The sequence below is a fragment of the Gekko japonicus genome, unplaced genomic scaffold (genome assembly GCF_001447785.1).
Source record: "Gekko japonicus isolate JY-2015 unplaced genomic scaffold, Gekko_japonicus_V1.1 scaffold409, whole genome shotgun sequence".
NCBI lineage: Eukaryota > Metazoa > Chordata > Lepidosauria > Squamata > Gekkonidae > Gekko > Gekko japonicus.
In genome coordinates this window covers 136,725-151,980 of record NW_015161963.1, presented here as the reverse complement: position 1 = coordinate 151,980, position 15,256 = coordinate 136,725, and the positions used below count along the sequence as shown (strand labels likewise).

The window sequence follows — 15,256 nt, the reverse complement described above, 5'->3', positions numbered from 1 at the left end:
TGCACCCCGCTGAGGCATGAGGGCTTCTCAGTCCGCACGCTGACCTTGTTCTTACGTGGCTTTTCTATTATGCCCTGCTCACTGTCACTCTCTTCTTTCACTTTTGCCTTCTTCCTTCTCTTCTTCTTCTTCTTCTGGCAGGACTCTGTGGTTTCACACTTGTGGCCATTGCTGAGCTCCAGGAGCGGTGCCTGCAGGCCACTTTGCTTCAAGATGTCTGCTGCTGACACAACAGCCTCTTGGCATCTCTGCCATTCTTGGTCTTCATCTGTCTCACTGGAAGAGTTAACAAGCAAATTGAGGAGTGAAACCTGTTCCTTTCACATTCACTAAAAATGTACATCAGAATTTCAGGGCAACCTGCGTAGTTGGATACTATGCATTTCAAGGGTGTACAGAGTTTGGGAGGATTCCAGGCTGCTCCTTTGGCACACACAACCCAGTACACACAGGAGTATGTGACCACAGCAAATGTAGGCAAGTTTAAGTTGTATACAGATATTGCAGTCTAACCAGAGGAAGGAGCAATTTTGGGCTGCAAAGTTTTTTGCCATATTGTATCTCCTTTCCACCCTACAAAACATTACCAAATTTTGGTAAGAACTATGACCCCTTGGGATGGAGTAGCTGTGAAATCCAACTACAACAACAACAATAAAATTTCTTGGGTGCTCCAAACTCCTAAGCTTGACAGATAGAAAGATCCCATATGGGTAGAAATATTCTTGTGGCTGTAACGTATGTGACACCTACTCTATGAAAACCAGTTTTCCAAACTTTACGAACTAGAAAAGCCAATCCAATCCAACTGAATAAACAAGACATGTGGTCGCCAAGGGAAGCTGCATTTTACAGGCTAATGAAACAATGAGACAGCCAAGAGAAGACTTGGGGGAGGAGAAACTTATGGGAGAGGGGAAACTAGAGGAACAAAATTCAAGGGATTCTGATTATCCTGGGGACACAAGACATCATGTGATTTGTTTTCACAGGATATCTGAGTTGAGTGCAGATGGTGTGAATTGGACCAGAAAAAGATTCTGTCTGGGGTGGGTGCCCTGACATCTCTCACACAGGAGCTCTCCATTGCTGTAAAGAGATCCTGGGGTGTACCTCTTTACTTGTGTGGTTCAGCAGCCAATCTGGCTCTCTTCCCATTTATAGGAACATTAACAGACTTAAATTAATATGTCTAAAGGACTCGAGCTAGCTACAAATATGTTTTTAGATATTCAAACCCAAAAGATCAAAACCAACACCCTTGATGTATGTCATATCAAATGTTATGAATTTGTACACCTGAATTTGTAAATTCCATGGCAACCATTGCAAGGCCTCAACCAATGAAGCTCAGGGCTTTGCTCTGGAAATGCTTCAAGACAGCAGTTCTCAACCTGAGAACTTCATTGTAATATTTTTATCAGACTCCCAAATCCTTCCCTTCCTCACTGCCGTTGGCCCCTTTTCAAAGTGTGTGCAGCAAGCATTCATGTCTCAGGGAGGCCTCCACCCCCTTGCATCTCCAAAATAATATGAGACCCCTACCCACTACGTCTTATGAGCAAGTTTAAGTAAAAAGTATTGTATTGTCTGCACATGACTACAAGGTCAAGTCTAACAGGGTGGCTGATTCTATATGACCCCAACTCCAAAGGTTGTGACCCAAGCCCTGATCAAGCTCACCCTTTGATTGGAAGGAACTTTGTGCTGGAGCCAGCAAGAAACTTCCTAGCTGATTAATAACTTCCAGCCAGCATCCAGCTGAACAGAGATAGCAAGTACCTGGGAAAGTTTGCTGAATTGCTTACAGAAATAGAAAAAGACTGACATCACACAAATCTTGAACTTTTGGTATTCAGCTGGAAACCAAGATTGGCTGTTATTGTATATTGACACAAATTGGCATCATCTATCTCTATGCTCAAATCCTTTACATGGGAAAATAAGAGTGAAAAACAGTTTTATACGTAAGTAACTTTGGTGACTGCATTATAACTGTACCTCCTTTGGTATCACTCAACTCATATAAGAGTTCTTTGAGTTGAGTGATCAGGTCCCAGCAACCAATCAACACATTTCTAGTAGTGCTCTGAAATGATCTTGGGAGTGTGGTTTCTGCGGGCAGTGGCAGCTCTGTGAACGTTCTACATTCAAAAAGACATGGAAGCCAATTCTGTCTCCTCCTCTAAGGCAGGGAGTTCTTTGCCCTCATTAGAAGAAAACTGAGAGGGTTGTTTCCATGTCCATCTGATGGGCACAAAATGGGCCTACTCTGTCCTTATAGAGGGCTCAAGGACCCTCTGGATAACTTTGCAGACCCCAGTCTGAGAAATGGTGCTCCAAGGGAAGAGCAAAAAAAAGCTATGAAGCATTTCCCCAGTATCTTCATTATCTAAACTTAGTATATGAATGGGCACGGTGCTCTCAGCTGGGCAACAGTGTGAGATGATGACCTCTTTTTGCCATGGGACCCATCCAGTACGTTAAAGGTCAAAAATAGCATTTTGACGAGCCCAGGAAACCCTACAAAGCCAGTACAGAGGCATCTCTACAATGTGCGCAGAATGGTGGCACTCCCTTAGAAGGCAAGTCCCATCACTGGCGGCCTCCAACCTGACTTGTGTAATAGAGATTTTACATTCACACTCACTCTCTCTACAACAGCCTCTAAGGGACAAACACACCACAGTAATGTCTCACCTGGAGCTGGAATGCTGCAGTTGTCTGCTTTGCAAGGGTGAAGGTTCTGGCTTTTCACTGGCTCCTGGGATAGATGAGGAAAAGAAACGAAAGCCTAATCCATTAAAAAGAGGGGGGGAAGGAGGAGAAGAAATTAATGCAACCAATAAATCAGGCCCACACCAGGAACTACTGTACTCAAATTTATTTCATTTATTTACTAATCTCATTTGTACCCCGCCCTCCCCACAATAAGAACATAAGAGACGCCAATGTTGGATCAGGCCAATGGCCCATCCAGTCCAACACTCTGTGTCACACAGTGGCCAAAAATACCAGGTGCCATCAGGAGGTCCATCAGGGGGGCCAGGACACTAGAAGCCCTCCCACTGTTGCCCCCCCCAAGCACTGGGAATACAGAGCATCCCTTGCCCCAGAGTCCCTATCTATACCTTGTAGCTAATAGCCACCGATGGACCTCTGCTCCACAATGCTCCACAACCCAGAGACTCCAACATCAGTCATTGCAGCTGTACCTGCTCTAGCCAGTCACAGAGGCTGATGTTGTATGTATACATTCCTTTTGTGCCCGAGGCCCCAGCATACTCAGCCACAGAGCATTCACTGGCTATGCTACAACCCCAGTGCAGAGCCTCCCCGGAGTTCCTGATGTACAGATATTCAGGATGCAGGGAGAAGCAGGATAACACCAGGACTGGCATAAAGACAAGCAGCAAATGCAAATCTAGTAGGGAACTCACCGTCATCATCAGTCTCTGAGGCTTTTGTGGAAGTCTTCACATGTACCAACACTTCCTCCAAGATGGTGATCGAACTTAAGGGGAAGAGCATGATTTCAACATAATATTGTGAAGGTTTAGGTTAATATTAAATAACATGCACAACACTCCTTTTCCAGCAATTCTTACTTGGCTTTACAATGGATAAATAATGCCCAGTTCATGCAGAGGTAGGCAGAGGGCCACTTCAAACAGCAGATTTTGAGTGCCAGTGGGGCAGTTAAAATGTGGCCTATAGGGCACAATCTGCTGAGGGGTTCTGTCCAACTTCCACTGCACTACAATGAGGCAAGGTGAGGTCTTAAAAGAGGGGTCTGGTAGGGAACCAAAAGATCAGGTGTTGGAGCCCAGCTTCTTATTTTAAAAAGAAAGGTACCCTTGGGTAACTAACTCCATGCATAATGATTTACCTAAGCCACATCATGCACAAAACTAACACCAAGAGAAGACCTACAAACTTAACAGCACTTCCAGAACTTTGCCATAAACAAGGCATCTTGGAAAAAGGCACATGTATTGCACTCCTCAAGTCCTGTCTCACTTCTCTCCAGACAAGGGTGTTCCTTCTGCACAAAAGGGGTCTACAATTTGCAGTGTAAGCAGCAGCAGCCTTATGATTTCCCATGAAAAGGCAATTTCTACTGACAGACGTTTTGCTCTGTTACATCTGGAGAAAGCCCTCAATAAACCTCTAATCTCACAACAAAGAGCTGAAGTTTGGGAAGTAGTTGCAGATACCTGTCCAGGATGGATCCCAATTTCTTTGCAACATGTGCTCGAAATTCTGGAGTGGTCTGCAGTTCATTCTGATCCTGCCCACGATTGCTGACCTTATGTCTGTTTAAGAAGAAGACACAAACAAATGGTAATTGGCTTGAAGCCTGGTAGAAAACAGTGGCCCTTGTTTAAAAAAAGCTAGAGAAACTGGAATATATTCTTAAAATTCTGGAATGAGCCAACCAGAAGTTTAAAGAAAAAAATAAATTGGTTTAGTGACAGCCTTAGTACAATTCCCTAAGGACAGACAGGAAGCATTCGTTTTATCTCCATATCCATTGGCACCAATTCCAGTGTAAGAGATGGAGGCACTAAATGTTTTAAAAGAGTTCCATGGAGTAGCTAGGAAAGTATAGACCTGTTAGGGAGCACCCCTAAACAGGCCTCCTCTGTTATGAGTAAATTAGTGGAAAGGATTCATTTGAAATTATTTGTCTTCCAGGTAAACAGGTAACAGGAGTTACACCCTTCTATGGCTACTGACATCAGCACAGCCAGTTTTTATTTTCGGTTTTCAATTCTGGGTATCTGCCATATGGTATGTGCTAAGAGATGGGGAGGGGTGTCAGAGAAGCAAGGGGCTTCTCTGTCTTATACTGCACTGAAGAGGAATGGATTGCATCTAAGGTCATTTGTTATCGTGCACGAGGCAGACACTGTGTGAAGAATAATCTGTGAAATTGCTTTTGCATGGGAGTTGGATAGGACAGGTTGCTACCCCACCATTAAGGTGCCCCATTAAGACATTCCTGTTAATGCAGGTGAAGAACCTCTCTGCATCCATGGAAATGACTCTGGCCAGGGAGGGGCTTTGATCAGCAACAGCTAATATGTTGAACTGGAGTCTAAGAAAATCTGTTGCTCCTTGCCATTTGGGAACATATCCCATGTGTTAGGTGTTAAATCGTGGTAAGCCAGTTGGTCAGAAGGGTAGTAAAAAATTTGGCATCTACATTTATAAGAGAGAAGATTGGTCTTAGCTGGCACTTGGCTGAGGGGTCACATCCTGGTTTCAGTTTTATTGATGTACTAGCCTCAAACTACTCTCTGGTATGGTTTCTGAGGCTAACTTTGCTAGCACTGGTGAAAAGATATCTATTAGAACTCTATACCATTCCATACAAAAGACAGCAGGGCCAGGTGCTTTACCTGCTTTCATCCATTTTATTGTCTGCTCTATTTCAGGCCCTGTAACAGGAGCCCAAAGACATTTCCTGCTGTGTCTCGAGAGCCCCGACATTTCAACCTTTCTCAGCAACAGTCTTTTTGAGGATTAATGACACCTTTGTAAAGTTGGAATAAAATTCCTGGAATTGTTTATTAATGGCTTTTGTGTCTTTGTGGAACTGTCCCTGAGGAACTTTGATGCTACAGGTGATAGATCTATTTTTTTTGTTTTAATCTATAAATCACTAACTTCTTTCCAGCTCTAAAAGCATTTCCCCCACCAATTTTCTATTGATAAGACACTGTAGAATCTTCCTAAGCTAGCTTACATTGTACCCCACAGTAAGGACTGATTAATTTCTGGAATGTCATTAACTTGTAAATATTTCTAAATTGCCAGGGTAATCATTGGTATTAATTTTTTAAAATATTATAAATGTATGGATTATAAATTTGGGCATCTGTTAAGGATCTCATGAAAATACATCTCTGTTAGTCAAGTTTCATCATACGGAGCAATCTGAACAGGTAGGCAGTTAAAAGAAAGTTCATCTATAAGGGGGTACAGACATAAAGATAGCCTTGCTCCATCCAGTCCAGCATCCTGTCTCACAGAGAGGCCAACCAGTTGCCCTGCAGGGTCAAGTAAAAGGGCACAGAGGCCAAGGTTTTCCTCTGATGCTGCCTTCTGGCACTGGTATTCAGAGGTTTACTGCTTCCGAATATGGAGGTTCCTTTTAGTCACCATGGCTAGTAGCTACTAATGGATTTATCCTTCATTAATTTATCTAATCCCCTTTTAAATCATCCATGCTTGTGGCCATCACTACATCCTCTGGCAGTAAATTCCACATTTTAATAACTGAGTTAAAAAGTACTTCCTTTGTCAAGCCTATTCCTTCAACTTCATTGGGTATCCTCAAGTTCTAGTGCATCACCTTGCACTTATCTACAGTGTTCCCTCTAAGCTGAGTTACTGTGAGGTAGCTGACAGAGTTTTAGCCTCCAGCTCACAGATTTTTTGTCTTAGCTCAGGAAGGATGGCTCCAGAGCAAACTAATTTATGCAGTAGCCAAATCGCTCACTCACAACTTTAATGCCAGTAGCTCGCAAAGTAGAATTTTTGCTCACAAGACTCCACAGCTTAGAGGAAGCATTGCCTACAATGAACTTCATTTGCCACATTGTTGTTCATTCATTCAGTTTAAAGAGATAATCCTGGAGCTCTTCACTGTTGGCAATAACAAGTGTGAAGGTTCTGGCTTCACATTCAGCAACTAAAATTAGGTATCCACCTGCTCCATTTTAGATTTAACATGTTTAAAAGGCCCAGAGTCAAAATCCTGCCTGACCCAGTTTGGTGTAGTGGTTAAAGTGCGCGGACTCTAATCTGGGAGAACCGGGTTTGATTCCCCACTCCTCCACTTGCACGTGGCTGGATGACCTTGGGCAAGCCATAGTTCTGATAAGAGCTGTTCTTGAAAAAGAGCAGTTTCTGTCAAGAGCTCTCTCAGCCTCACCTACCTCACAGGGTGTCTGTTGTGGGGAGGGGAAGGGAAAGGAGTTTGTAAGCCGCTCTGAGACACCTTTGGGTAGTGAAGGGCGGGGTATAAATCCAATCTCTTCTTCTTCTTCTTCTCTACATGAAACTGATGGGTTGGATCCAGACTAAGGTTTTTATCAGGAAAATGGAACTTTATACCCCCTTCCTCTTGATTCCCATGAAATGTTTGGGATATGAGACCCTGAGAATAATACAGGTGGCGGCGACAGTGGAAACTGACAAATTAATCTCGATCTAAGCCAATGGTTTTAAGACATCAAGACAAATTCATGAATCATAGGTGTATCAATTGCTATTAAGTTCAAAAATGAAATGGAAATTCTGTGTTCAGCAGCAGTCCACCTCTGAATACCTTGCTTCCGAATGTATGTTTAATTGATTAAAGTCCTTAGAAAAGTCAACGTGCCAGGAAGTACAGTCTTCCCTCTCCCAATGCTTTAACTTTCTGTGTGCCAGGATTTGACACATATATGGGGAAAGTATTCAAATATACATTCAGAGAGGATGAACGACCCCAGGAGGCCTGTACACTAGTGTTTCTAATGAATGTACCATTTTCAGCTTCCAATAGATATGGTTAGAATCTTGATGTTTAGTCAACTGTAGAATATGAAAGGTACCTGATACTAGATACAACTGATGGCATCTTGCTCTCTGAGAAGTCACCTGACACAAAAAAGTTTTTTAAAAATCAAAGTTAGAAATACTTCACTTTAAACAAAATATTCAGCATTAATGAGTTGCTCTTGAACATAAACACAATATCTGCCAAGGATCACATGAAGAATACAGGCAATGATTCAGAATCCTAGAGTGGCTGTTTTCACCCAATGGTTAAAATCAGGTCACTCACCCACCCTCACCACAACATGTAATGAGAGACTCAACAGAGAAAAGTATTCTGTAACAGCTTGACAAAAGATTGGTGATGTTAATATGGCCCTGGCGTTTGCAAGACAGCCTGCTTTAGTTCTTGGCCAATTCCTTAGTTCCCAGGTCACCTTCAGACTCCTATGTAAGCAGACCCGTAGCCACTGGGGGGGGGGGATTGGGGGCAATGCCCCCCCCACAGATGAGCATTGCCCCATTGGACATTTTTAAAAAATCAATTTAGGTTTTTTTAGAAACGTGAGATGCACAGGCGGGTTCCAAAATGACATCAGGCAGAGTCAGGGAGGCTTCAGTGTCATTTTCTTTTTTTCCAGGCCAAAAAATAGTTTTTTAAATATGCAAACACATTAAAATAAAACTGCAAAATGCGAGACAGAATCGGAGATTCCCCCACCCCCCCAGCTTACAGAGAAAAGCAGCCCAGAATTGAGTCTCTCCAACTGAAAGGCTATAGGAGGACTAGAGGTCACAGCGGAGCCAGAGTTTCCCGCCCAGGTTTCCCCACGCCCCACCAACCAAAAGTTTCTGGCTACACCCCTGTATGTAAGATACAGCTAGAACCAATTTAAATGATGTATGGTGATGTTTGTTCAGGAGGCCATAATTGCAAATAAGGCAGCAGTGACATGGTTGGTCAGAGTTTTTTTAAGGAGATAATCACGACCTGTGCAGATGCTACAGAACATTTGCATAAGTGTAATCCAATACGGTTCTTCTAGGTTTCCTAACAATAAACAAAAGCTCCTTAGTCTTTAAGACCTCCCAAAGAGATTTTGCTTTGGGTACCTTCTTTTTTGAGGGAAGTGAGCTCATTGGTATTACAACAGACTCTGACCACCTCATTGCTTAGTTCTATGTTGCCCCCTGAAAATTTTAGACATACCTAGGCATTATAAGGCTGCAGTCCCATGGACGATTAAAAGAAGAGGAGACTGAATTTAAACCCCGTCCTTCACTACCCAAAGGAGTCTCAGAGCGGCTTACAATTCCTTTCCCTCCCCCTCCCCACAACAGACACCCCGTGAGGTGGATGGGGCTGAGAGAACAGCTCTGAGAGAACTTGTGACTGACCCAAGGTCACCCAGTTGGCTGCCTGTGGAGAAGACAAAACTGGGAAATCAAACCTGATTCTCCCAGATATGAGTCCACGCTCTTAACCACTACACCAAATTTAGGCCTTCCGAGTAGAGGAGGAGGAGATTGGATTTATACCCCGCCCTTCACTTGGAGTCTCAGAGCGGCTTACAAACTCCTTTCCCTTCCCCTCCCCACAACAGACACCCTGTGAGGTGGGTGGGGCTGAGAGAGCTCTGACACAAACTGCTCTTTTTCAAGGACAGCTGTGCCAGAGCTTGTGACTGACCCAAGGTCACATCAGCAGGTGCGAGTGGAGGAGTGGGGAATCAAACCCGGTTCTCCCAGATTAGAGTCCGCACACTTAACCACTACACCAAACTGGATAGGCCTAGGTTGCTACCCCCCCACCCCACCTTTGCTACTGTTTTTCTGTCTCTACTGCTTGTTGTTGATTCTTTTTTACTTTTGGGGTTTGTGTCTAAAAGCAAGAATGGACTTGGATGCAAAGGAGATGAATAAAATCAGCGCGCCACCAAGCCATTTGTTCAGGGCTATTTTGTAAAGGGTTTTCTTGGTAAAGATACTGGATTAGGTTGCCATTTAACATCACAGTAATCCAAGTCTATGCCCCAACCACTGATGCAGAAGAGACTGAAGTGGACTGGTTCTATCAAGACCTACAACACCTCATAAATCTACTACCAAAAAACGATGTCCTCATCATCATAGGGGACTGGAATGCTAAAGTAGGAAGTCAAAAGTTAACCGGAATGACAAGTTTGGCCTTGGAGAACAAAATGAAGCAGGGCAAAGGCTAACAGAATTTTGTCAGGAGAAGATGCTGGTTATAGCGAACACCCTTTCCCAACAACCTAAGAGGCGACTCTACACAGGGACATCACCAGATGGGCAACACCGAAATCAGATTGACTATATAATTTGCAGTCAAAGTTCCATACAGTCAGTAAAAACAAGACCTGGAGCTGACTGTGGCTCAGATCATGAGCTACTCACTGCAAAATTCCGACTTAAACTGAAGAAAATTGGGAAAACCACTAGGCCATCCAGGTTTGACCTAGATCGCATCCTTGATGAATATACAGTAGAGGTGAAGAATAGGTTTAAGGGACTAGATTTGATAGAGTGCCTGAAGCACTATGGACGGAGGTTTGTGACATTGTACAGGAGGCAGCAATCACCACTATCCTGAAGAAAAAGAAATGCAAGAAAGCAAAGTGGCTGTCTGATGAGGCTTTACAAATAGCAGAGGAAAGAAGGAAAGCAAAAGGCAAAGGTGAAAAGGGAAGATTTACCCAAATGAATGCAGATTTCCAAAGAACAGCAAGGAGAGATAAGGAGGCTTTCCTAAATGAACAATGCAGAGTAATAGAGGAAAACAATAGAATGGGAAGGACTAGAGATCTCTTCAAGAAAATTGGAGAACTCAAGGGAATGTTCCATGCAAAGCTGGTCATGATAAAGGACAAAAATGGTAGGGACCTAACAGAAGCAGAAAAGATTAGGAAAAGATGGCAAGAATACACAGAAGAACTATATAAGAAGGACCTCAATGTCCTTGACAACCACGATGGTATAATCACAGACCTCGAGCCAGACATCCTGGAATGTGAAATTAAATGGGCCTTAGAAAGCATTGCTAACAACAAAGCTAGTGGAGGTGATGGTATTCCAGCTGAGCTATTCAAAGTCTTAGAAGATGATGCTGTTAAAGTGCTGCACTCCATTTGCCAGCAAATTTGGAAAACGCAACAGTGGCCACAGGATTGGAAAAGATCAGTATACATTCCAATCCCAAAGAAGGGCAACGCCAAGGAATGTTCAAACTATCGCACAATTGCACTCATATCACACGCTAGCAAGGTCATGCTCAAGATCCTACAAGCTAGGCTTCAACAGTACGTGGATAGAGAACTACCAGAAGTACAAGCTGGGTTTCGAAGAGGTAGAGGAACTAGAGATCAAATTGCCAACATTCGCTGGATTATGGAGAAAGCAAGAGAGTACCAGAAAAATATCTACTTCTGCTTCATTGACTATGCTAAAGCTTTTGACTGTGTGGATCACAACAAACTATGGCAGGTCCTTAAAGAGATGGGAGTACCAGACCACCTCACATGTCTCTTGAGAAACCTGTATAAGGGCCAAGAAGCGACAGTTAGAACCGGATACGGAACAACTGATTGGTTCAGCATAGGAAAAGGAGTACGACAAGGATGTATACTGTCACCTTGCTTATTTAATATATATGCAGAGTACATCATGCGAAATGCTGGCCTGGATGAATCACAAGCGGGAATTAAGATTGCTGGGGAAAAGATCAACAACCTCAGATATGCAGATGATACCACTCTAATGGCTGAAAGTGAAAAGGATCTAAAGAGCCTCTTGCTCAGAGTAAAAGAGGAGAGCAGGAAAGCGATGGCAAACCTAAACAGCATGATAAAAAGTAGAGACATCACCCTGCCAACAAAAGTCCGCATGGTCAAAGCAGTGGTATTCCCAGTAGTCATGTATGGCTGCGGGAGTTGGACTATAAGGAAGGCCGAGCGCCGAAGAATAGATTCTTTTGAACTATGGTGCTGGAGAAGAGTCCCTTGGACTGCAAGGAGATCAAATCAGTCAATCCTAAAAAAAAATCAACCCTTACTGTTCCCTGGAAGGCCAGATAATGAAGATGAAGCTCAAATACTTTGGCCACCAAATGAGAAGGGAGCACTCACTGGAAAAGACCCTGATGCTGGGAAAGATTGAAGGTCAAAGAAGAAGGGGACGGCAAAGGATGAGATGGTTGGACAGTGTCACCGATGCAACGAACATGAAACTGAGCAAACTTCAGAGGACGGAGGGCCTGGCCTGAATCCTGATGTGGTCCATGTGGTCGCGAAGAGTCGGACTTGACTGCGACTGAACAACAACATTTTTGAAAAGCCCTGTGCATTATTTCATGCACTCATTCGTGGGGGCAAAATGCATTATTTCTGGAGGAACATGAAAAGGCCGCACCAAGGAACGTGCGGCTATTTTCTCTAGTCTCGCTGCCGCACCAAGGACCTTTCGACCCTCCCTACCGTCTGAAGACTTCAGAGAAGCCGCCGCTACCAGGGGCCCCTCGTCCCATACTGCTTCTCGAAACCGCTCCCACTCTTCGTCGCCGGTGCTTTCAGAGTCTGAAGAACCCGTGGCCGCCGCCATGCTGAAAATCTCCGGATCAGAGTATGCTGGGAGATGTAGTTCAGGCCTAGTTTGGTGCGCTCTCTCCTGGCCTTTGAAGGTATAGTAGGTACCCCAGAGCTAAACGTAGCAGTACGTGCCATACTCCGCCCGCTTTATTTCCATGTAACAAGCTATACATGAGGAGGAGCTTAAGGCTCAAACACACATTATGGAATAGTTTAATTCCAGCCTCACAAGAAAAATAATAATCATAAAATTAATTTTATCTCTCCGATAAGGCTGGTTCATATGTGCCTTTAACGTCTGCACAAAAACCAGGTCAGGAGGCAAACATTTTTCCTGGCATGTATAATGCGGAAACCTTCCCCTTCTGAATTTCTACCATAAAGATTTCAGAGGAAGAAAGGGAGGAAGGAAGAGAGAAAGGAAGAAATCTGGCAACTTGTTTATTGTATCAAATATCTACATAGAAATTCTTCTTGAGACACAGGGGCAGCTGTTGAATAACACTAGTAGTTTTATAGGTTTGATAATTTATTGTTCTCATTTTAATAACAAAATGTTTCCAGAGCAAGGCTCAAAAACATAATAAAACAGTAAATAATGAAATTACATATACAGTAGTAAATAGAAGATACAACCAAATCCATAGCCAGCAAATTATAATTAGCAGTCAACACACATCTAGCTCAGTAGGTCCAGTACACTCAGAAAACCAGTGAAATCCTTAGAAATCCCATTGGACTCTGTAACCTAAAGACCAGTTTGAAGTGGCCAGCCACTTGATGTGAAATGTAACCACCAGCAAATTAATGATGTTGGTAAATTGGAAAACATGTGGAACAAAACACTCTTTTAAATATTTTGGACAATGCCCCAAAATGGCTTTTGCAATGAGCACCAGTACTTTGAACTTCGTTGGAAAGAAAACTGGTAATGCCCTTCCCTGGACCTGGACAGCCCAGGCAAGCCCGATCTCGGAAGCTAAGCAAGTACTTAGAAGGGTGACCTCCAAGAAATACCAGGGCCGAGAGATAGAGGCAGGTAATATAAGCCACCTCTCTGAAATGTCTTAGCCCCACTAGGAGTCAGCAGAAGTCACCATGACTTCCAGGCTTGCAAGCACATACACAAAATACCACAAAAAACCCCCAACAACTGGTAATCATCTTTCTTTCTTGCTCCCCCCCTCCCTCCCCTCATAGCAGGATCGGGGCAGGTTCCATCAAATTTAGTTAAAATACAATATACAAAAAATAAAACAGAACACCAATAAAATACAACAACATTCATCCGGTGCAAGTTAAAGTTAAAGACTCACAGATGTTATCTCTTTCAAGATTTGGTCCTTAGATGGTAATGCAGTTCTGACCCACTGAGAGGAGGCCCAGTAGAGCGCCAGAGTACTATTAAGTACTTGAAATTAATGCGAATGTTGAGGACTCCCACCCCCATACACATCTGGGGAGTCCAGAGTTGCTTCTGGACAGCATTGAAGAGTAGCTTCACGTTACAGCAACTGCAGTAGCTCAAAAATAGTTTCAAAACAAGGAGATAGCCCTAGGGCAGAGAAACTATATCCCAAATACTGCTGACTGGTCAATAGTAAGGTAAAGGTAAAGGTTCCCTTGCTCGAAAGCCAGTCGAATCCGACTCTAGGGTTGCGGTGCTCATCTCCGTTTCAAAGCCGAAGAGCCAGCGCTGTCCGAAGACGTTTCTGTGGTCATGTGGGCGGCATGACTAAACACCAAGGCGCACGGTACGCTGTTACCTTCCCACTGAAGTGGTACCTATTTATCTACTTGCAATGTCTTGCTTTCGAACTGCTAGGTTGGCAGGAGCTGGAACTAGAGACGGGAGCTCACTCCGTCATGCGGCACACTCGGGTCTCGAACTGCTGAACTACTGACCTTCCACAGCCTGCAGTTCAGCGTCTTAACCACTTGAGCCACCGCAGCTCCTTTTGTCAATAGTAAGGAACACTAATTATTTTGAGAAATCAAAACGTGATAAAGAAATAAGTTCTGCACATATGCACGAACATTTTAATACAGGAAATTATTTCAGAACAAAAGGTACACATTCAAAAACCAAAGGTTCTGGGCAACTGAAATTAATTAAACTCTCAGTAATGCTACCAACAAGTTTCTCATCTCTCTCAAGCGATCCCTTTAGCTGTCAGAACTCTAGTTGCTGCGGCTGCTCCCGCCTCCAAGCGGACCTTTCCTTACAGCGGACACTTTGTGCTACTCTGGAAGTAGTCCCTTCCGACATAGCCCGACTTCCGGTAGAAGAAAAAATCAGGTGACAGTTGTAAACTCGGGAGGCGGAGTAAGACAGTCGAGCTGGGGGCCGACATTTCTGTGAGAGGGCTTCTGAGTCGCGGAAGGAGCCAGCGGTGGCCCCCTTCCCGGTGAGAGACCCCTGCCTAGGCCAATCATGGCTGAGAAGAGGAGGGGGTGGGTTGAGCAGTCCACTTGCCAAGGGAGGAGCCTCGATCGGGATGGGTCAGGCAGTTTGAAGGAAGGGAGAGATGGGGGTCGTGAGAGGTGCCGGAGCTCAATGCCTTCCTCAAAGCTTCGCCTTTCATACTGGATGACCTGGCCAGGAAGGTCGGCTACTGGCGACAAGCAGCCGGGGAGAGGGAAGGTTTCCGGGTTGTTTATGGGCTACCGAAGGACAACTGTCTGGGCACTGCTTGGAAGCAGGAAGATGGACTAGATGGGCCCTGGCCTTCATTCAGCAGCACTTATTTTCTTGTTAAGTGTGTGCAGAAGAGTTTTACCTTAAAAGAAGGGTCCAGTGGCACCTTATAGTCTGACAAAATGTAAAGTCTTCAAGGTGACACTGGGCCCCTGTTTTATGTTGCTGCCTCAGACTAACAAGGCTACGTGTCTGGAATGGTCTTAAAATGTTGATCTACCTTTAGAGTCCAAACATGGATTTTCAAAGTGGCGTAGAAACAGTTAAAGCTGGGGAGGTTATGGTTTATTGTTATTTGTGTGTATGCATGGGAAGAGGTGCTGGAGGCTAGAACCATCAGTACAATCCAGGCAGCTGTGCATCACACCCCCCCCCCCCGTGTCGAAAAAAAAGAATATAGAAA

The 15,256-nt window shown here is 44.1% G+C and overlaps 2 protein-coding genes across 3 annotated transcripts in view; one reads left to right on the top strand and one right to left on the bottom strand.

Annotated features, from left to right (window-relative positions):
• The window catches only part of LOC107126078 (chromosome unknown open reading frame, human C12orf43), a 15,166-nt gene extending 2,994 nt beyond the window's left edge, over positions 1–12,172 (bottom strand). Inside the window, exons 1-6 of the mRNA XM_015429579.1 lie at positions 12,045–12,172; positions 7,608–7,653; positions 4,218–4,316; positions 3,441–3,514; positions 2,701–2,764; positions 6–276 (exon numbers count right to left, since the gene is read on the bottom strand). Coding sequence (XP_015285065.1) covers positions 6–276; positions 2,701–2,764; positions 3,441–3,514; positions 4,218–4,316; positions 7,608–7,653; positions 12,045–12,168 — 678 coding nt within the window. The 5' untranslated portion in view covers positions 12,169–12,172. The remainder of the gene's footprint in view (positions 1–5; positions 277–2,700; positions 2,765–3,440; positions 3,515–4,217; positions 4,317–7,607; positions 7,654–12,044) is intronic.
• A 2,325-nt stretch (positions 12,173–14,497) lies between these two features.
• RNF185 (ring finger protein 185) overlaps positions 14,498–15,256 on the top strand; it is a 22,347-nt gene continuing 21,588 nt past the window's right edge. Inside the window, exon 1 of one of the 2 annotated variants that reach the window (XM_015429593.1) lies at positions 14,498–14,563. The gene's annotated coding sequence lies outside the window, so the exon portion shown is untranslated. Of the gene's footprint in view, positions 14,564–14,665; positions 14,763–15,256 lie in introns of those variants that run through there. The other variant, XM_015429592.1, reaches the window with a different exon arrangement.